The sequence below is a fragment of the Pezoporus occidentalis genome, unplaced genomic scaffold (assembly GCF_034315485.1).
Source record: "Pezoporus occidentalis ecotype Australia unplaced genomic scaffold, CSIRO_AGI_Poc_V1 ctg431, whole genome shotgun sequence".
Lineage (NCBI taxonomy): Eukaryota > Metazoa > Chordata > Aves > Psittaciformes > Psittacidae > Pezoporus > Pezoporus occidentalis.
The window spans coordinates 80472-102033 of NW_026915760.1; the positions used below are offsets into that span (position 1 = coordinate 80472).

At 49.1% G+C, this 21562-nt stretch overlaps 3 protein-coding genes across 4 annotated transcripts in view; 2 read left to right on the forward strand and 1 right to left on the reverse strand.

The window, feature by feature from the left end:
- Positions 1 to 4027, forward strand: part of LOC134171960 (carboxypeptidase A1-like) — a 35250-nt gene extending 31223 nt beyond the window's left edge. For both annotated transcript variants that reach the window (XM_062634634.1, XM_062634633.1), the window contains exons 3-11: positions 1009 to 1143; positions 1294 to 1392; positions 1869 to 1970; positions 2046 to 2147; positions 2256 to 2366; positions 2825 to 2915; positions 3055 to 3254; positions 3631 to 3715; positions 3801 to 4027. In XM_062634634.1, the coding sequence (XP_062490618.1) occupies positions 1009 to 1143; positions 1294 to 1392; positions 1869 to 1970; positions 2046 to 2147; positions 2256 to 2366; positions 2825 to 2915; positions 3055 to 3254; positions 3631 to 3715; positions 3801 to 3988 (1113 nt within the window). In that variant the 3' untranslated portion in view covers positions 3989 to 4027. The remainder of the gene's footprint in view (positions 1 to 1008; positions 1144 to 1293; positions 1393 to 1868; positions 1971 to 2045; positions 2148 to 2255; positions 2367 to 2824; positions 2916 to 3054; positions 3255 to 3630; positions 3716 to 3800) is intronic.
- A 666-nt stretch (positions 4028 to 4693) lies between these two features.
- LOC134171962 (carboxypeptidase A1-like) lies at positions 4694 to 7753 on the forward strand. Its single transcript, XM_062634635.1, has 11 exons — positions 4694 to 4853; positions 5040 to 5121; positions 5333 to 5467; positions 5548 to 5649; positions 5770 to 5871; positions 5964 to 6065; positions 6209 to 6319; positions 6494 to 6584; positions 6884 to 7083; positions 7275 to 7359; positions 7490 to 7753. Exons 1-11 carry the CDS (start codon positions 4789 to 4791, stop codon positions 7675 to 7677), a joined length of 1263 nt encoding a protein of 420 aa, XP_062490619.1. The 5' UTR covers positions 4694 to 4788; the 3' UTR covers positions 7678 to 7753.
- A 514-nt stretch (positions 7754 to 8267) lies between these two features.
- CEP41 (centrosomal protein 41) lies at positions 8268 to 20967 on the reverse strand. The gene is made up of 11 exons (XM_062634641.1): positions 20877 to 20967; positions 20254 to 20317; positions 19258 to 19305; positions 14242 to 14303; positions 13065 to 13134; positions 12473 to 12614; positions 11298 to 11449; positions 10916 to 10983; positions 10030 to 10144; positions 9620 to 9835; positions 8268 to 8728 (listed from the first exon to the last, which is right to left on the reverse strand). The coding sequence occupies exons 1-11, from the start codon at positions 20907 to 20909 to the stop codon at positions 8580 to 8582; spliced, it is 1119 nt and encodes a 372-aa protein (XP_062490625.1). The 5' UTR covers positions 20910 to 20967; the 3' UTR covers positions 8268 to 8579.
- Between the last annotated feature and the right edge of the window lie 595 nt (positions 20968 to 21562).

Below are 21562 nucleotides of genomic sequence, written 5' to 3' on the forward strand. Positions count from 1 at the left end.
CTAACCATATTTCACATGAAGCAGGGACACCCCGGCTCCTGCAGCATTGTCACCTCCACGTTGAGAATCCTTGTCAAAAATGTCATTGCATTGGTTTTGACTTGAATGAACTTGAAGACTGAGCTGGTCAGGGTGCTGGGACACCCAGTCTTGGTCATGCTTTGCCTAGAAAGCTTGGATCCAATGATCCTTAGTCCCTTCCAACCTGGGATTCTATGATTCTATGCCCCTGACCCGATACCCATGTGTGTGATTCGGAGAAATCTCCAGGCACAAACTCGCCAGCAGAGTTTCAAGTTGACAAGCAGGTATTCTTTATACTGACACTGAGACACTGGGGATAGCTCCTCCTAACGTGTGTCCCCCTCAGGCCATCCTTATATGGTCACTGGGCATACATACATATTCATGAGGCTACACCTGAATTACATTATTTCCCAGAGATTTTGCATACAAAAATGTGGTGGTGGTCTTTGAGGGTCATTTACTTTTCCCAACAATCTTCATAACCAGCTTAATTAACATTACAGACATAGCATTCATCCTGTCCTTCTACTTATCAGTTAACTGCTCCCATCCTGGCCATCTGCTAGTCCGGGATACTCCCCAGTAGATGTTTACACCAGCTTAATGGCTTTATTAACACTACAGACAGCAATCATCCTGTCCTTCTACTTACCAGTTAGTTTAACTGTGCCCATCCTGGGCATCTGCTAGTCCCAAATACTCCCCATCCCCAGGTCCAGTTTTTCTATTCTGCTTTTCATACACTTTTTGTACTGAGGTCCTAAAACTATGTCAATTACCTTCAAGCACTGCGGTTATTTTCTATTACAAAGCCATCAAAATTAACGTTACTGAGAACTGATTCCATTTTGTGCTTTTCTGCCTTCTTGTCTCATGTGTCCCCAAAACTTGTCCCAAGACCTTTTTACCCCTTTTGGTGCTGTGGAGCTCAGTGGATGAGCACCAGCACAGGATGAGGCTGAGCTCTCTCCTCTGCACCAGGTTGACTTCTGGCGCCACCCCGCCAGCCCCGGCCACCCGGCCGACCTGCGGGTGCCCTTCCGAAGCCTCCAGGCAGTCAAAACCCTCCTGGAGTCCAATGGCATTTCCTACAGCATCATGATCCAGGACCTGCAGGTGAGAGCTGCGGTGGGAGCGGGATGAATTCCTGCAGTTCAATCCCAAATGGAAGGTCCAGAAAGTTGGAAACCAGGAGGAAATGGAAGAAGAACCCACTCCCTGCTCCCTGTAGCCTGTTGGATGGCTTGTTTTTCTCCTCCTGAACAGAAACTAGTGGATGAGGAGAAGAAAGCCATGGCAAAGCCAAGGAGGACAAAGAAGAGCACCAGCACGTTCAATTTTGCCTCCTACCACACGATAGATGAGGTACTTTGCTCTGTAGAGCATTCACTTCACCTTGGTGGGGACACGCTCAGGCCATGCTTGCATCCATGCAGTGACGTTCATGGTGGTAGGTGCCCCCCAGCACATGAAACTCCTCCTTGGACAGAGGTTTTAGTTGAGCCAGGAGGCTGGGAATCCCTCCATGAGCAGTGTGGGCTCTCCTGGCATCTCCCAGCTTGCTGGAAGACAACTTCAATATCGTTTTGGGGTTCAAAGTCTGTGCTTGAAGGAAGTTCAGGTCAGATATAAGGCAGAAGTTCTTCCCTGTGAGGGTGCTGAGGCGCTGGCACAGGGTGCGCAGAGAAGCTGTGGCTGCCCCATCCCTGGCAGTGTTCCCTGGCTGGAGCAACCTGGCCTCTAGGGAAGCACCACATCTTCTCTGCATGTTCCATTTGGTGCTGGATACTCTAAAACCCAAAGGGAAAGCCTGGGTGAGCCTCAGCAGCTCCTCCTTTCAGATCTACGACTGGATGGACACGCTGGTGGCTGATCATCCCAACCTTGTCAGCAAGCTCCAGATCGGGCAGAGCTATGAGAACAGATCCCTGTATGTGCTGAAGGTGGGTACAGGGGGAATCCTCTCCTTGCCCAGTCCTGGGAGAACACAGGGATGAAATCCCTCCCTTTCCATGCAGTTCAGCACTGGGGGATCCAACCGATCGGCCATCTGGCTGGACACTGGCATCCACTCCCGGGAATGGATCACACAAGCCACTGGTGCCTGGACGGCCAACAAGGTACCCACATGCCCTGGGATATGGGACATCAATCCTCACACCTCCCTGTGGTCACATCCCTTTTGCCCAAGGGACACTGAGGCAGCTCCTGCTCCTCTTCCCATGCAGATCGCTGAGGAGTACGGCCAGGACCCCTCTGTCACTGCCATCCTGGACAGCATGGACATCTTCTTGGAGATCATCACCAACCCGGATGGCTTTGCCTACACCCACAGCTCTGTGAGTACAGGGACTTGTCCTAATGCTTGCCTCCAGCAACCATGGTTGGGCAGGGTTTTTGGGAGGGGAGGAATGTTCCTTCCATGTGGGATGGTGGATGGGTGGTTTCCTCCTCTCCCTGAAGATCATAGAATCAACCAGGTTGGAAAAGCCCTTTAAGCTCATCCAGCCCAACCATTCCCAGCACTGCCAAGGCCACCACTAACCCATGGCACTGAGGCCTCATCTCCACGCTGTGTGAACACTTGCAGGGACGGTGACTGCAGCCCTGCCTTGGGCAGCCTGTTCCAATGCCTGAGCACCCTCTGGGGAAGGAATTGTTCCTCAGCTCCATCTAAACTTGCCCTGGTGCAGCTTGAGGCCGTTTTCTCTTGCTGCTCAGGCAGGAGGGTGGCATCTGTCCAAACAAGGAGGTGGGATTCACATCCCTGCGATGGTCTCACCCCATCTGCTCCTAGAACCGCATGTGGCGCAAGACGAGGTCCATCAATGCTGGCTCCCACTGCATCGGTGTGGATCCAAACCGGAACTGGGACGCTGGGTTTGGAGGTGAGAGCTGGGGCCACCAGGTCCCCACACTGAGCATCACTTGTGCCTCAAAGCTCCCTGCTATAGGGCAGAAACCTGGGGGCTAAAGCCCTTCCCCAGGGGAGCTTCTCTGCATGGTGCCTCCTCCACCATGCCCCAGGCTCTGGCTCCAGCAGCAACCCCTGCTCTGAGACCTACCGTGGTCCTTATGCCCACTCCGAGAGGGAAGTGAAAGCCATTGCAGACTTCATCCTTGGTCATGGGAACGTGAAGTTGGTCATCTCCATCCACAGCTACTCCCAGATGCTGCTTTACCCCTATGGCTACAAGACAGCATCCGCACCCGACCACCAGGAGCTGGTGAGATGGTCCCAACATGTAGACATGGGGCTGTGAGCACCAGCCTTGGTGGAAAAGTCCGGTTGGATCATTCCAGGACCTTGCTCTTCTCGTTAAAGCCGACCTGAAGCCCATCAGTTGGTTCTTGGAATCATAGAATCAACCAGGTTGGAAAAGACCTTTAAGATCATCTATTCCAACCATTGCCCAGCACTGCCAAGGCCACCACTAAAAAAAAGGGAGGGTGATAACAGGATGTACCTCCCATCCATCAAAAAATCAGAGTGTTTTGGGGAAAAGCAGGAGCAGAGGGGTTGGAAAAATGCTGGGATCTAGGCTCTGCTGCCCCAAGGTCTTGCTCCCCCAGGTCTCACCACTTCGGGGGTCTCCCTTGCAGAATGAAGTGGCTAAAAAGGCAGTGAGTGACTTGGCTGCTGTGTATGGGACAAAGTACACCTATGGCAGCATCGTGAACACCATCTGTTAGTGTTCCTTCCCCATCCCACAGTGCTGTGTCCATCAGGAATGCTCGGTGTTGGGATCACACCTCCCCTCCTCTCCCTGCAGACCTGGCCGATGGCACCACCATTGACTGGACCTATGACCACGGGGTGAAATACTCCTTCACATTGGAGCTGAGGGACATGGGATACTATGGCTTCCTCCTGCCCAGCACCCAGATCATCCCCACTGCTACAGAGACCTGGGCAGCGCTGCTGAACATCATGGTCCACGTCCTGGAGCATCCGTACTGAACCCATGTCCCTCATATCAATAAACAGACCTGCATTTAAGGCTGGCACCTTTATGTTTCTGTGCTAGACCCCCCAAAAGGGGTGAAAAAGGACTCTCAGACCTGCAGACAGTTGTTTCCCTCCTCGTGGCTTTGGCCATACATGTCCCATCCATTGGAGCCAACAGCCCTGAAGGACCTGGGAGGAGATGAGTGGTTTTGGGGCTGCCAAACCCAAATTTGTGGGGTTTTGGGCAGCATTGTTCCATCATCCTTTCCCTGGGGGCTGCAAGGAGGGACTTTGGGCACCCTCAGCACCATAGGTGGGGCCAAAGTGCTTTGAAGCAGCTGGGATGCCCATCACTCACTCTGATCTCTGTCCTGTGCTGGGCTTCAAACCAGTTCTGCTGCTGCCACCACCACAACCATGGTTTAGGCATCGAGGGCACCGAGTCCTCTGCACAAAAACTTGCATTTTGCACTTTCTCAACCCAAATTTACCCTTTTTCACCCCAGTGCCATGTGCTGCAACCAGTGGGGTGGGATTCTGGCACCTCCCCACCTCTCAACCCTGCCTATGGGTGACTAAGCCACTTCACAGAACAGATCTAGCTGGCACTGGGAATACTGTGGAGGAGGGAACAATGGTGCTGCAGTGCCCGACCTTGGCTGGTGCCAGCCAGAACCTTCCCTGGGAAGGGGAGGTTTCCCTTGCCCTGGGAAAGGGGACAGCTGGTGGGGCCGGGCTGGGGCCACTATTCCCATGGGATTTAAGAGCTCTGTGGTGCTGCTGGGACACGGGAGAGGCTCTTCAGGCTGACAATGAAGGTCCTTGTGCTCCTGGCTGCCCTAGTGGCAGTGGCCACCAGCACTGAGACATTTACTGGGTAGGATCTGGGTGGAGAGGGGAGGCTGGGATGGGGATGGTGGCACCAGTTGGGGCAGAAGGAGCTGGTTCAGCTCCAAAGGGGCACAGATACTCCTGGGAAGAGGCTCAGAGCAAACCGCAGTGTGGTGGGATGGTTGGGAGGGGGTTAGGCTGGACCCATGGCGGTGACCCACTGATCCCACAGGCACCAAGTGCTGCGCATCATCCCCACCACCGAGGAGGAGCTGCAGAAGGTGCATGAGCTGCAGGATGTGGAGGAGCTGCAGGTATGGGTGCAATGGCAGCGGGGGTCTTAGGGACACCCTTAAGACCCCCAAGTTCCTTGTTTTGCACCCCGAAACCACTCTGTAGAGCAGGGCTGGGGGTGCTGGATGTGGGGTGATGGTGACCAAATGGTGAAAAGCAAGACAGAAGCTGGTGCTTGTGGGGCAGCCCAAGGTGGGATCTGATCCCCCATCTCTTTCCCTCCCCCTATAGCTGGACTTCTGGCTGGCACCTCGTGGTCCTGGGCACCCTGTGGACATCCGTGTGCCCCTGCCCAGTCTCCAGCCCCTCAAAGAGCACCTCGAGGACAACGACATCTCCTACTCCGTCATGATCAAGGACGTACAGGTCAGTGCTGGTGGAGGGGAGGCAGGGAAGATGTGGGTCTTGATGTGGGACAAGGTCTCATCCTGTCCCCTGTCTCCCAGGCACTGGTGGAACACGAGCAGATGGAGATGCTCCATCGCCCCCGCCAACTGATGTTCTCCACTGACAGCTTCAACTTTGCTGCTTATCATACCCTGGATGAGGTGAGAAAGCCCAAGATTTGGGGCATTTTGGGGGTAAAAACCCCACATCCTGCGGTTGCTCTTTGCTCCATGTGCAGCAGGTGGGGAGCTGGCTGTGACCCCCACATTGTTCTCCTGCAGATCTATGCCTTCATGGACCTGCTGGTGGCTGAGAACCCCAACCTGGTCAGCAAGCTTGAGATCGGCCGGTCAACAGAGGACCGTCCCCTCTATGTGCTCAGGGTGAGGGCTTGGGGTCCATGGGGTGACCCGAGGGAGCAATGGGGCCAGGGACAAAGCCAACACTTCCCACCCCCCCCTTTCTGCTCTTCCAGTTCAGCAGAGGGGGCACAAACCGCCCAGCCATCTGGATTGACACCGGCATCCACTCCCGGGAGTGGGTGACACAGGCCAGTGGGGTCTGGTTTGCCAAGAAGGTATGGACACCCCCAGGACATGGCTGAGGTCCCCAATGGGCCACAAGGTCCTGCAGCCAACTATGGGTGCCAGAGGGCTGACCCCATAGAGAGGATGGTTCTCTGGGAGCAATTGGCACCATAAACCACCATCCACTCTCTAGATTGTCCAGGATCATGAGAATGATGAGGGTCTGGCCTCCGTCCTGAACCAGTTGGACATCTTCCTGGAGATCGTCACCAACCCCGATGGCTTTGTCTACACCTACACACAGGTACTGCCCTGGCCCCTACAGCCATGCTGGATGGGGCTGCTGCACATCAAAACCTCCTTGTCCGTGTTTCCATGGGATGGAAGGGGACCACCACGACCCATTATCCTCCCCATTCCCTCAGTGCTGGTGGAGCTGCAGCCCCGGCCCCCAGTTGAGATGTCTCTGCCATTCCAGAACCGCATGTGGCGCAAGACCAGGTCCAGGAACTCGGGTTCCCTTTGTGTTGGTGTGGACCCCAACCGCAACTGGAACGCAGGGTTTGGAGGTCAGAGCCCTCCCATTTATTAGGTTCCACCATCAAGGTGGAAGCTTTGAGGCCTTCTCTGGCTCAGAAAGATCCAGAGATGGCCCCTGGAGAAAAGATGTGATTTGGTTTGTGGCAGATGAGAGTTTGGGCTGCACCAGGGTGTTGATGGGGATCACAACTGAAAGTCATAGAGTTATCCAGGAGGAGCCCCAGAGTGTTCCTTGCTGGCTGAGGGGTGGGAGAAACTTGGAAATGGAAAAGACCCTTTGCCCAGCTGCCACTCACTTACCCTGTGCTCCCCGTCCTCTGCTCCACAGAGGCTGGGGCCAGCAGGAACCCCTGCTCAGAGACATACCACGGACCCTACGCCAACTCGGAGCCCGAGGTGAGGGCCATCGTGGACTTTGTGAACAACCACGGGAACATCAAGGCTTTCATCTCCATCCACAGCTACTCCCAGCTCCTGCTCTACCCCTATGGCTACACCAACACCCCAGCGCCTGACCACAAGGAACTGGTAGGGCTGATGTGGGGGGCAGAAGGGGGTTGGGATGATGTGAAGCTGCTCTTTTCCTCCTAGGAGGAACTCACCTATTGAGCTTTGACATCCTTTTTGCCTGTGGCATGAGGAAAAGCCTCTCCTGCAGGTTGTATCCCACACGGTTACCCTTTCTTTGGCTCATCTTTCTCCCTTCTGTGTATTCCTAGCATGAGATATCTGAGAAGGCAGTTGCAGCTCTGTCTTCTCTGTATGGCACTAGCTACAAGTATGGCAGCATCTACACCACCATCTGTAAGTAATGGGGAGGGGACAGCAGTGATTCTCCCATAATAAACCCAAATCATCACTCACACCTCAGCTTAGACAGAAGATCCCATGAAATACCTGCCCAGCAGTGTCCTCCTATTGTTTCTCCACCCAGATCAAGCCAGTGGATCTACTGTTGACTGGACATACAGCCAGGGCATTAAATACTCCTTCACCTTCGAGCTGCGGGACACAGGGCGCTATGGATTCCTGCTCCCTGCCAGCCAAATCATCCCAACGGCCCAGGAGACGTGGCTGGCGCTGAAGGTCATCATGCAGTACACGCTGGATCATCCCTACTAACCAGGAGCAGGTCCTGAGTGGTGATGGAATGAGCTGGAGGGGGGAAAATGCAATAAATCAACGTAAAGAAGGATGAGCAATGCCTTTCCTTCGTTTCTGTTTTCCCTGATCATGGTAAAAAGCCTTTCTGGAGACCAGCTTGGTGCTAATCAGCCAACATGAGTAGTGTGCTGGCCCAAAAGGGGGATTAAATGGGCATAGAAACGTAGAATGGTTTGGGTTGGAAAGGACCTTAAGATCATTCAGTTCCAACCCCTGCCATAAGCAGGGACGTCACACTAGGCCATGCCCCAAGGCTCTGTCCAACCTGGCCTTAAAGCCTGGCATGGAAACAGTGGGACACAAGAGAAAGGAAGGTGCCCTCTGCTTCTGGAAGGGGAAGATGTTCAGTTTGACACTTACTGGGCAAGCAGAGACCTAGGACGTGATGGATTCTGTGTCTTTGTGTGGCTGAACATTGACTTGTGGTAGAAAGGTCCCTCCTCGCCTGCTGTGATCCTTAGGGGAGGGAGAGCCAAGCCCCTGCTGACTCCCAGCTTCCATAGGCACCACTCCAGGCTCTCTGATAGCTCTCAAATTGAAAGAAGCACTCAACCACAAGGTGTTTAATTTAATAAAACCTAAATTACAATTAAAACTCCCAGAGTTTGACTTCATCCTCCAAAGAACATCAAGTCAAGAAGCCCCAAAGCATACAAATCCATCAAGACAACCAGAAAATACATTCAGTTCTGGATCTGGAGAATCTCAAATTCCTCAGGCTAGTTTGGTCTGCCCATGGCAGAAGGAGGTTTTCACACAGCCCTGAGCAGTTGTAGGTTTTGGATCAGTCTCCCACAGCAAAATCAGGACTTTCCTAGCTCTTGTTTCCAGATTTATTCAGTGGCATAAGACACTGCTGCTTATTTCCATGGCCTGTTCTGGACGCTGTTCCTGCCGAACGAGTGGGCACTGAGGACTCCCCCATTGCCAGCAGTGCTGGGGAGACTGGGGCTGCTCCTCATGGCTGTTGCCTTGAAGCTGCGTCCTGAAGAGCCACTGCTAAAACGGCCTGTGGGGAAAAGAAACAACCCAAAGGTCAGGAGCTGAGTGTGGGATGGAGCACAAGGACACACAAATGATGGATGAGCACCTCCCATATGCAGACAGGCTGAGAACATGAGGGCTGTTCAGCCTAGAGAACAGAAGCTGCGTGGAGACCTCAGAGCAGCCTCCAGTGTCTGAAGGGGGCTACAAGGATGCTGGAGAGGGACTCTTCATCAGGGACTGGAGTAATAGGACAAGGGGCAACAGGTTCAAACTGAAACAGGGGAAGTTCAGATTGGAGATAAGGAAGAAGTTCTTGCCTGTGAGGGTGCTGAGGCGCTGGCACAGGGTGCCCAGAGAAGCTGTGGCTGCCCCATCCCTGGCAGTGTTCAAGGCCAGGTTGGACACAGGGGCTTGGAGCAAGCTGCTCTAGTGGAAGGTGTCCCTGCCCATGGCAGGGGGTTGGAAGCGGATGATCTTTAAGGTCCCTTCCAACCCAGATCAGGCTGGGATTCTATGATCTGCTGTCCCTTGCTGCCTCTCCAGCTGTCCCTGTAAACATACAGACCCATGGATAATTCAGTGCAGGGTTTGGGCAGAGTTTCTATCTAACTACGGAGGCCTAAGCACTTGAAGACCCTATTAATCACCAGTTAAACCTAAAGACATTTAAATGTAGTGGGTAAAATGGCATATGCCAACCCCCAGCAGTCCCAGAATTTTACCACTGTGTAGCTATGCAAGATTTAAATCCTCTGGGATTGGCATAGCACAGGTTTTAGTGGATCCTCTCAGTCTGTTTAGAAATCAAACTCCTCTCCCAGCTCTCTCATGGGAAGATTATGACAGAGAAAGTGCTGCAGGGCAGGCTCAAGAGCTACAGCAAGGGGCTGCAGCGTTTGTTCCGGACTCTTACTGGTAGTGTCTGAAGGAATGTGCTCCTCTTCAAGGTAGTATTTAATCTTCTGTAGATTATCTTCAGAAAATCTCCATCTATTCTCAGCTGGTGTGAATGGCACCTGCAGAGAGGTCTTCTTCCAGGCAGATCCAGAGGGAGGTGTTACGCGGCAACATGCAGGGAGCGAGCCTGTGATGAGTCCTTCTGGGATCTTCTGTGCTAGGACCTTTAGACCTGCAGATGGACATGTCACATGTTACCAGTGACCACCAGCTAGGATGGGATCAGTGAGTGGACCAGTGCCAAGTAAAACACTTGGCAGAGCTGAATATCCAGCTCTTGCCAAGTTCCAGCTCACACAAAGGCATGCTCTCTGCTCTTGATCCACCCTCCTGAGGTCTCAAGGGGTCCTGCCCATCCCCACTTACCTCCAGATAACATGAAGACGTTCTCAAAGCCCCTCTCACACATAGATGTTGCGGCCTGGCTGGCTAATCTCTCATCATTGTCATACAGAATTATCATCTTCCCATGGGCATTTTTCTGCTAAGAGTTAAGGAGTCATTTGGAAACTTCACATAACTCTTAATACCCTTTTAGAGAAAAAGGAGACAAATGGGACTGGAGACTGAGAGAATCCCTGCTTGATCTGCAAGTATCAGTATTTAAATCAAGTCTTCCCTGCATCTGTGATTTAAATCTGATTTCTGGGTGATGAGGCTTGACAGACACAAAGGACACAGCCTAATCCCCACTGGAGTGCAGCCCCTGCAGCAAGTGTCCACCACTGTTCTAACACTGGTTAGTAACAGGCAAGAGCATGAAGCACCTTCATTTACAACCTCCCCTCTCCCCTGCAGCCCTCTCAAGAGAACAATTATCAGCCTAATCCTGCCTGATAATCCTCTTTCTAACCCTCAAAGAAAAGCCAATCCCCATCAATGTGCTGAGAAGAAGCCAAAGGATTTGATGAATGTGGACCAACCACAGGGGTGGGAGCCCAAGTATGGCTTTGCCTTCCAGCAGCCAAAACCCCATGAAATGCCAAATTCAGGCAGCTCCCACGGGAGTCAAGAGGTGTTACAGCCTTGAGGAACTAGAATCTGGCATCTGATGGTGGCAGCAGAGCCTCACGAAGTAATCACAGTCAACATAAAGGACCTCCTCTCCCATCTTCCTTTTGAAATCCCTGGATTTTGTTGAGCATTGTCTCAGTGACAGCAACTGCTACAGCCCCAACTGGTCTTGAAAGCCTCCCCCAACATCCCCCCCCCCTTATTTGTTTTAGGTCAGCTCTTCATATGTAAAGGATACATATTCCAGAATACTATTTGAGTATGGATTCATGGCTCTAGACAGCATTGCAATAGGGTAGGAATAAGCTGCAGAGGAGATTAAAAGACAAAGAGAGAAAAATCATACAGCAGCCGAACATCAACCATCACACAACGTGCAGTACAAGTGACACAGACTTGTTGAGGTTCAGCAGACACGGAAATCCACTGAATAAGGGATTAGCATCAGCTCCACACCCTTATCCCTTTCCAGGAAAGATGGGTGTACTGGGTGAGTGCTGAGAGCATTCTGCACTTAAGAATGTCCCATCCTGGGGGTTAAAATGAAGCCAGCCAGGATATGAGATGGAGAAGGAAGGATGATCCCAGCTGAGCCTGCTGTGGGATTGTAGTCTTCTCACCTCCAATAATATGACATTGGTTGTATGCGTCGCGGTCTCGTACATCCAAAAGCAGGAAGGGGCAGTCAGGATAAGGTGTGTCTTTAGCCTCAGTTTCTTCTTTCTTTGGAGTGTCCTCCTGTATACCCAGTTCACCAACACCACTTATCACACTGCAAGAGGAAAGAGGAGGTTATGGTACCAGCTCTCACTCTGAATGCTTCCATACCTCGCCACCAGTCACAGTTCCAATAGTCCATTGCCATCCCAGTACCACCATACACCACATGGAAGTGGAGAGGCTCTATTTCACACTTTCCAGGACATCAGAAGAGACTGCTTTTGTCATGATATGAAACAGAGTACAGCCTTGCTACGTGAAATGCCAGACTCTTCTGGATCAATCAGTTACCGGTGGTTTACATCATAAAGCGAGGGAGAATGATACTTAAGAAACTGCCAACACCAAGATCATAGAATCACAGAATGGTTTGGGTTGGAAAGGACCTTAAGATCATCCAGTTCCAAGCCGCTGCCATGGGCAGTGATACCTTACACTAGACCCAAGATCTCAGCAAGTCAGACACACTGAATAACTTTCAGGCACCAGTGCTATGCAGAGGTTTCCCATTTCACCACTACACTGGGTACAGGACATGAAGAGAAACCTCCAGATGCCCTTAGTGGTCACTAAATTGACAGCTTGAATACATGATCACTAGGTCTGTCAGGTGAGCATCTCAACTGTTAGCGTTTGCAAGGGAAGAGCCCAGACAAAGCTTCCTCTTACAATGTCTTTCTGGTACCTCTGACCTTGATTAGTGATGTAGTGGGTTTGGAAACTGGCCTTTTATTCTAACCATGGAACTATGTGTTATCGTCAGCAAGGCACATTACTGAGTTTATCAGAGCAGTTTATAACGTGGATTCTTCAACCCAGGGACCTGGATCAAATCCCACAAATACATTTCCTGGTCACCCATTTCAGGTGGCCACAGGGCTGGGTTACAGCCTCAAACCTAGCTCAGACAGGAAAATCTGCCAAGCCCTCTCTTGCTCACACTTCCAGACCTCCAAACTCAGGCTTTAATGAGAAATACAATATAAAGCTATTTAACAGCAATTAAAAAAACCTAGCTGGATAAAAGGAATTATCTGCTATGACAGGAAGGAAATGGTGTATTATTGTCAGGCACCTCTGCAGTGTGGAGCGATAGGAAACCCCAGCCCCTGCATTGTTTAGGAACAGGACTGGACTGGGTGTCCTATCAGGGCTTCCTTTCCCATTTGTCCCTTCTGTGACTTCAGCATCTGGATGTGGAGCAGCAGAATCACCATCTGGGGAGAGAACAGGGTGCAAAGAGTTAAAATGCTGCAGGAAATAAGCAAGCAGGTTTTAAGCCAGTTCCTAGTCTTAGAAGAAAGTGTGTCTCTCAAAGACAGCCTTATTTCATCCTCTTATAAGGATGTTTTACTAACAGCCTCATATTAATAATAAAGAGCCATAGGATTTTTAAGGGCTGAAGATCTAATTTGAAGAATGAATATGTAGTTCTTGAGGCATGATATCTACTGAGTTACTACAATAAACTTGGCAGCATGAGGACTTTCTTACTTGCAGCCTTTCTGGTTTAGGAGTGTTGCTGTCCACAAAGTGAAGTGGCTGAAGGCCAAAAGTGAAGTTATTTTTCCCCTGCTGAATAGCCAGCTCTGTCTGTCAGGACCCAGCTCACCACATGACAGTGATCTATAGCTCCCTCTCTTTGTGCTTACAACAAATACTGTTACCTTCCAGCTTGTGGATCTCCTTGTTTGTCACTTCTAAGATTTCATCAGATAAAGAGGCAACCTGGATGACCTGCGGGAGACAAAAGAGAGCAACAATACCTTGATACACATGCACTGATGTCACTGCGAGAGAGCAGGGATCAGCTTAAGGAAAAACAATCCTCAAGCCAAGATGCATTTAACTCATTGCAACTTCTACTGGACTTCAAGGTCACACATAGGTGTGTATATGATGCTTGTACAGCAAGTTTGTCCTTTTATTAAGTGGAAGTTGTAGCAAAGAAAACCCCCAGAACACTCAACTTGGGAGGAAAGAAAAGCCACATGTGCCACACAGGTAACATCAAATACCAGAATGCTGTCTAACTTATCAAGTTCAGTCACTAAAACATTTCAGAGCATACACTGCACTGGCTAAAATCACACATGGGATTATTCCACAGAGAAGACCTGGGATGTTCTCATAGTAAATCAGTTCATTGCACCAGTGAGAGGTACAGGACTGGTCTTAATCCAGGGGAACTGAAGATGGGAGTCTGCTAAACCCAGTCCTTTAATATCTGCAACTTTAACATTCTCTCCTTAGAAGAGAGCTTGTATTTTTCTAGTTTTTATTAGGTTTTGTGAACTAACACATAAGCACCACTCAGCTCTTCATTTACAGATCAAATTTACCAGCCTTTAATATTTGGATTCATTTGATTTAAAAACACACAGAAAGCCTTGAAGTCAAGAACATTTCCATCATGTGTAGCAAAACCCCCTGGTAGGGAGGGCTTCAGGCTGTGACACAAAGCTTGAGGAGATCAGATCTGAACCTCCTTTACATAGCCCTCTTTTCTTATAAGAGGCTTAAAAATCCTCTTAAGTGAAGGGACATAAAAAAAATAGGGAATAAATTTCAAAGATAGAGTCACCAAAAACTTGAATTTGAAACTAAAACCATTTCTACTACTCTGAAAATATTGGCCTAAATGGTTTCCTTGTATTAAGGGCAATCTATAAGGGCAGGACAAAGCCAGTACAGGAGTTACTAAGGCCACGTAACTGGGGAGAGAACAGGGTACAGCGAGTTAAAACACTGCAGGAAATAACAACATGAAAGTTTTAGAGAGACAAAAAATGCTGCTCCTAAAAGATGACAACTTTCAGAGGCCACAGAGGGAACCATACATACCAGCTGGGCAAAAGTGGTCACTCTCAGCCTTTTAAACAGCTCATCCTTTCTATATCTGTAATCTTCAGAGAGAAAACATAAGAAAAACAAGGTCAGTTTTCAGTTAATTCCCACCTTTTGCTGTACCAGCTCATGGGCTGAGTCCCAGCTATTCTCATAGACTCTTTTCACCAATGCAGCGGGATTTTGGGGCACCAAAACCTGACGACTTTGTGAAAAGTAATACCAGTTATAAAGAGAGATCTTGTCCAGATATGGTTAAAGTGGAGAAGGCAGATTTAGTTGCTTTTAGGGTCAAGTGTGTATCACTGTGTGTTTTCTCTTCTTGCTGGAGAAAGTTTCATGAATTTAGCACCTTTGTCTGCTGTTCTTTGAAGCCCACTATGTCACAAAGCCCCTTAAACCAGATTAAGTTTACTGGAATCCTAGAATCCCAGACTGGTTTGGGTTGGAAGGGAGCTTAAAGCTCCTCCAGTTCCAACCCCTGCCACGGGCAGGGACACCTTCCACTACAGCAGCTTGCTCCAAGCCCCTGTGTCCAACCTGGCCTTGAGCACTGCCAGGGATGGGGCAGCCACAGCTTCTCTGGGCACCCTGTGCCAGCGCCTCAGCACCCTCACAGGGAAGAGCTTCTGCCTAAGAGCTCATCTCAGTCTCCCCTCTGGCAGGTTAAAGCTGATACACGGATTGACTCCACAACTCGTTAGAGTTGTAAAGTAGGTATGCTTTATTCAGCTGAGGCGCATGGGGACTACTCTTCCAAAAGCATGCACACCCTCCTTTGCCACTCAGTGCGTTTATATCACATATAATGATTACCTAAACATGAGATTGCTTCACGCCTAATACATATGCAAAACCTATTCCCATCTAGTATTATAATTAGTTTTCTGGCATTCGTCCCATTGATGCGCCTGCGCAGTGCCTCCTGGTGGTGGTCGTTAGGGGGTCGTGGGGATGAAGGCCTGTAGTTCCTCTTCATCACTGCGAGCAACCTCTTGCTTTCACGCAGACTCAATAGGGTTTTGGTTCCTGTCCAGACTTCAGGTTTGGTACAAGCTGGTTTTATGTATCTTAAAGCAGAAACTTGTCAAGTTTGCAAATTTTGTTACTCTGGTTATCTTTTGTTCCTTTTCTTTCTAAAGATACTATTTGAACAAGAATGTCTTAAACATTAAGCTATGAATCTTATCTACGACAATTCTGCCTAGCAGCTGCTAGAAAGGTGAATTGTAGGAGTTGCAACTTTGACTCCTAAGGTTCTGCTTCACTAAGCACAGCAACTGCTTAAGGAAGCAGGCACAATGTTAACCCTTTATTTCCCGGTATCAAAGCCATTCCTTTGGCCTGTCCATACAGGCCCTGGTCCAAAGCCCCTGTCCAGGTTTCCTGCAGCCCCTTTAGATATTGGATTGAATTTTTACTTTGTGCAAGTTACAGGAGGATCACAGCACAAGGACATCCTATGTTAGACTCTGTCTTGTCAGGTACTAAGCTAAACATGCATATTTAATCTTCAGATGCTCCAGGTTTTCTTACTTTTAGCTGTCAAATTCCAATCCCTACAATTCCCTGATATGGATATCTAGAGGGAGAGATAAATGAAAGAATTTCTTTCATGCAGAAAGCAGCAGCTCAGTGTGGATACCAGCTCAAAGCTGACACAATTGCTACAGAAAAACTGGACTAATTTAATCTTAAGCCTGAAGACAAAGCTGAGGTAGCAAGGAAAGCCAGACAGCTGCTGGAATGACTGACAGACAACTAGAGCAGAGATTAACAGCCCTAACGAAGCAATGACAAGAGGCAGACTGCAGACAGATACTTGAGATGTGTAAACACAAGGGAGAGAAGAGCCTTCTAATGGGAAACAAAAGGGTTTATGTAGGAGGAAACAGAAGCAAAGACTAGTATCTGTAGGAACATCTTGATATAAAAAAGCCTCCCATGGGAAGTAATAGAAGCCTCTTCCTTTGGGAAATTTACAGCTACAAAGAAGATACGAAAGAAAAGTGAGGGAAAATAAGAAAGGTCAGTACTGCACTGGCAGGGAAAGGCAAAGATGTACAAAATTCCTCCTGTGTCAGGCACTGCAGCTCTAACAGAGCTCTGCATGAAGCTCTTGAAGCCACACTAAGGAATCTAAACTCTCTCTTTTCCTCCTCTTCCTCCCTTATGAAGCTCCAGCTCTGAAGTAAAGAGATTTTTATATTTAATAAAGAAAAATCCTTTGCATGTTTCTAACTGTTGGAGGAGATTCCAAAGTGGTCTCTCTTCAGCTAAGAGAGATAACAGAGAACAGACTTTAACAACAGAGAACAGGACCTTCAGCAAATCCAGCCAGTTAAGCAATTTTAAATCTTCTATAACCATCTGCTGAATGCTCCATTAGCTTAAGCAAGGTGGAGAAAGGGGGAGGAAGGTCTCAAATCCATACTCCTGAATCCACTACACCAAAAATTACTGCCAGATTAGCTTAGGGAAATGCTCAAGCTGACATGTGTTTAGAGAAGGAGCCACATGAATGCTGGAGGCTGAGATCTCTTCTCAATACAAGTGGTGACAATGCTTGGACAAGATTCCCCCCATACACAACCTAAGGAACCTTATAAGAGCAAAACAGAGACAAAAAAAGAGAAATTGCGAGTTTTAATCTCTGGTTTGGTCTTATTCTTATCCCTTCCTTCTTAAATGTGCTTCCTGAAGAGGCAGACCAAGTGCTTTTCAGTGTTCAGACCAAGCAGAGCTCCTAAATTCAACATTTTATGCTATACAATGTTTATCAGGCAGCAAAGCAAGTGCCTACTTGCTACTCAGCAGCTTACCTAAGGAAAAGAAGCCCATCCAAAACATCCCTGTGCACTGCAGGGTGCACTATACATTTCAAATTATGGGGCTGAATCAAGTACAAGACCTACGCATAAACTAGATTTCAGAACATCCATGCACTCCAAAATGAACTTGGCTTCAAGCCTCAGGTTCAGGTTGCTAAAGTCTCATTTTAACAGGAAAATACCAGCAATAATTCAGCCCATTTCCTCTGCCGGACACAAAACCCACATGTAGCCCATGTCCATATGGTTAAACCACCCCAGCCATGGGCAAAAAGAGCCCTTCAGTCATGTGAAGAGCAAGAAATCAACTTAACTTACAAGGATAAAGAAAAGCAGAAAGTTTATGAAGAGCTGGATGCCTATGAACACTGACCAAACTACCACAGTGCTCACACAAAACAGCTGCTGGATGCTTTCTGCCCACCTCAAGTGAGGATTATTTATCTCTTTATGACCTAGATCTTACCTTTACCACCCAAAATTATTCCTATCAACAGGAAAACCAGCCCAAAGCTGGTGTTATTACAACAAACTAATTTGACTGCTTTGCATGAACATCCCAGCAGTGATCAGGAAGGTCGCAGGAAGTGCTGCTCCTGCCTGTAGAAGCAACACAACGTACCCAGTTCTGTCCTGGAAGATCCACTGGAATTTTCTGACATTCTTCCCTTCAGTGAACTGCTTTGGGGCTGGAATTATTGTGGAATCAAGGATGTGCTCCTCAGGGCTTCGGAAAGGAGTGGAGATACCAGAGGAAGGGAAAAGACTTGGTGCTTCTCCTCAAGTCAATCCTCCAAAAGGAACAAATCATCGTGGTTCCAGCTCTCTTCATTTTAATTCCACAGGTTTAAATCCCTCTCTCTCACATTACACAAGAGACAGAGAGTTGCCTGTAGTGGGTATTTAAAGTTGTGTCCAAGTGGTGTCATCTATTCGTGAGAAACCAAGGGGAAGAAGTTTCCAAATTGCCTGGGAACAGAAGGTGTCTATTCAGCCCAAAGAGAATGGGAAAGTTTCTGTTGGGTTCCAGAGCTGTGGTTCAACAAAAGAAGCCCTACATGAAACCAAATCAGACCCAGAGCAGAGACTGAAAACCAACTAGAGCCATACAACAAGATCTGAAGCACAGAGAACAAGTGATGGCAAGCCAGTGTCAAGCATTGAAATCTTAGCCAGGCAACACAGGATTTTGGATAGAAAAGTCATTTCTCCTTTGATTCTCCCCACAGACCTGTGGTGCTTACAGCAAAACAACAAACAAGCCAGCAACAAAGGACCATTCTGCAAAAAGCTGAGCTCTGATATATTCACGTGACAGATTAGTGACCTGCCTTCTAATGCGAACAGCACCAGCTCAGAGGGACAGAATAAATGGGTCCAAGAATTAAACCTGAATGTTCCAAATCAAATTAATCCTCCTTAACGGGAATGGGTTTTGTTTTCCACAGAAAGAAATGCAGCTTTCTAGGTTTAAGAGCTTTCTTGGCTCTCTGTGAGAGAATAATCTGGACAATAGTAGTAAAATTTTGCTTTTTAGTAACAGTTTTTCTTAAAGGCCTGTTTTCAGTGGAAAAAGAGAGTGAAATAAGAGTCAGTCAGGTTTTCATCAGCCTAAACAAGCCAGAGGCTTCCAAGCATCAGTCTTTGGCTCTGGTAAAATCAACGAGTTACACAGAAATGAGAAGAACCTTAGAGTATTCTGACAGAAATCCAAGCATGTTAAAACAACAGAGGTAAGAGATCTCAATTTGTTACCCAAAAGCAAAATAAAGCCTCAGGAGCACAGTCTGAGTCTTCCAGATGGATCTAGTCTAGTTTTCTCAGTCCAGAGAACTTCTTCCTATCTGGTTTCCATTCAATAGCAAGAAGCTGCACTAAGAAGGATCTGGAAAGACTCCTAGAACTGCCTGCCTGGTTTCTTAAGTTATATCTGTCAAGCAGTAAGAGAGACAGAGAAATAAGGCACAAGACAAAGCAGAAAGCATCCAAAAATCAAGGTAGAAGCATCTTTGTATCCTACTGCTGCATGTTTCTGCTATTCCTTCCTGTAAATGGCTGTGAGAATCAACGGAGCAGAGATTTCCAAGCAAATAGAGGGCCCAGGATTCAATCCCTGCTCCTTGATGCTCTTCCTGTTTGGAACTAACCCACCAGTTACATTCTGCTCCTCTCAGATACTCACTTCTTTTGACTTTTGCCAACTTCTCAGTGTATTTTGTCAAACTGTGCCCTGTAAAAAGAGGGAAACAGGGAAAAATAAAGAGAAAAATATGAAAAGGGAGGGGGGGAATACAGAGGAAAAGAACAAGAGGGAAAAAAATAAGGGAAAAAGAAGGACGGGTGGGAAAATGGGGGGAAAAGGGGGGGGGGGATGGATCAGTTTGATTTATTTTATTAGTGCTTTTCTTCAGGGCTTTTAAGTCTTAAATTTGGATTTTTTAAATAAGAAGATAAGCCTATGACAACAGACGTTGCTGCAGATCCTCTTTCACCATGAGAACACAAGGCAGCCATAAATAAGAGCATAATTTTCCTCCTAGAAATTTTCTCTCACAAAGAAAAGCCAAACTAAACAGCAAAGTCAAAGGACCTGCTGAACCCCGGGGAACAGGAGGCGACCCTTAGGTTAAAGCCCAGGTGAAAGTCACTAGAGATGCTCCACACCAGGAGGAGCTCAAATCTTCTACACATACCTACAGTGCTGCTTCAGTTCTACAGATGTACCTGAGTGCATTTTATAGGATTTCCAGCAAGGGGGGGGCAGAAGTATCATGGAATGGTTTGGGTTGAGAGGGACCTTAAAGCTCCTCCAGTTCCACCCCCCTGCCATTGGCAGGGACACCTTCCACCGGAGCAGGTTGCTCCAAGCCCCGTCCAACCTGGCCAATCCCTGAAGACACCCCCCAAACAACCATCTTGACTTACACCATTGTCAAGATATTAACTAATACAAGAATAATAAACTCCAAGGCCAGCAATTTCCATGGGAACTGTCACTGCAGAGCCCAAGTTTCTAAGCTGTAACACATCATAATCAGGATGCGAGTTCTGATATAGCTGGTATGTGGGGTAAAGTAGTTCAGGACAGCGTCAGAAAACACTCATTTTTCTATGCTCCTACATCCACATTTGGTGTTGTTACACTACAACGTCACTCACTAGCATCAGCTTCACTTACCAGTATCGAGGCGGGTTTTTATATGTTGGTATTTGGGATTCTGAGGGATGCGCCTGGTTAAATACTGGTTTACAAAAGAAAATACACAAGGAAGTCAATATACAGCTATTATTTGTTTTAAAGACAAAAAACCTCTCCCATTAACAGGAAAAGCAATCTGAAAAGGTCTAAGAGACAGTAAAAAGAGGAGCAAGACCACAAGCAACCTCTCAGACATCCCCTGCTCTCGGAATCAGAATCATGGACCGGTTTAGGTTGGAAGAGACCTTAAAGCTCACCCAGCTCCAACCCCTGCCTTGGGTAAGGACAACTTCCACGGTTTAGGTTGGAAGAGACCTTAAAGCTCACCCAGCTCCAGCCCCTGCCTTGGGTAGGGACAACTTCCACTAGCCCATTTCCCTTCCTCTCTCCACCACAGCTCACCCGGCTCTAACCCCATAAACCCCCCATCCCCACTCACACCTCTGCAAGCTGCCGACACCCCCCCGCCAACCGTCCCGTTACCCCTCACATCCCACATCCCCCCAGGACAGGGGCCCGGCCTCCAGCAATCCACCACAGTCCCCGCTGCAAGGGTACGGGTGAAGGGAAAGCGAGGCTGAAGAGAGGACCCCGGCACCCACCTCAGGATCCCCAACGCTCCTCCTGCTCGACATCGTCCCGCCGCTACCCGCTTACCCAACCGCCCTCCAGGTTCTGACGTCCAACCCTTCAACTACGCCCGATTTGATTCCCCCCGCGGCCGAGGAGCGGCGCATGCGCGGTGCGGGCCGTTGGCCCTGCCCCCGGAGAGCCATGGCGGCGCGCGCACGGGGCTCCCCTCACCGCATCGAGGCCACGCCCACAGGCGGGCGGGGCCTCCTCGGTGGGCGGAGCCTCTGCGGTGGGCGGGACCTGACACCCCTCCGAGGAGGGGGAGCACGGCAGGGAGGGAGGAGGCGTGGTCTGAGATGAGCACGTGACACCTCGGGGGGGGGGGGGCGGGGCTTTGAGCCTTAGACCCTCAAGGGGGCCTCACAGTCCCAGCGCCCCAATGGGGTTCGTGTCCCCTTAGACCATCAATGGGGCACGTGTCACCTGTAATAGGGTCCACGTTCCCCTCAGACCCTCAATGGGGCCACAGAGCCTCAGCCCTCCCAATGAACCCAACGGGGTCCGTGTCCCCCTCAGCCCCTCAATGGGGTGCCTATCCCCTTTTAGACATGCATTGGGGGACCCATGTCCCCCCTCAGGCCCCCTATGCAGCTCCATTTCCCCTCAGACTCCCTATGCAGTTCCATTCCCCCTCAGACCCCAAATGGGGACCACA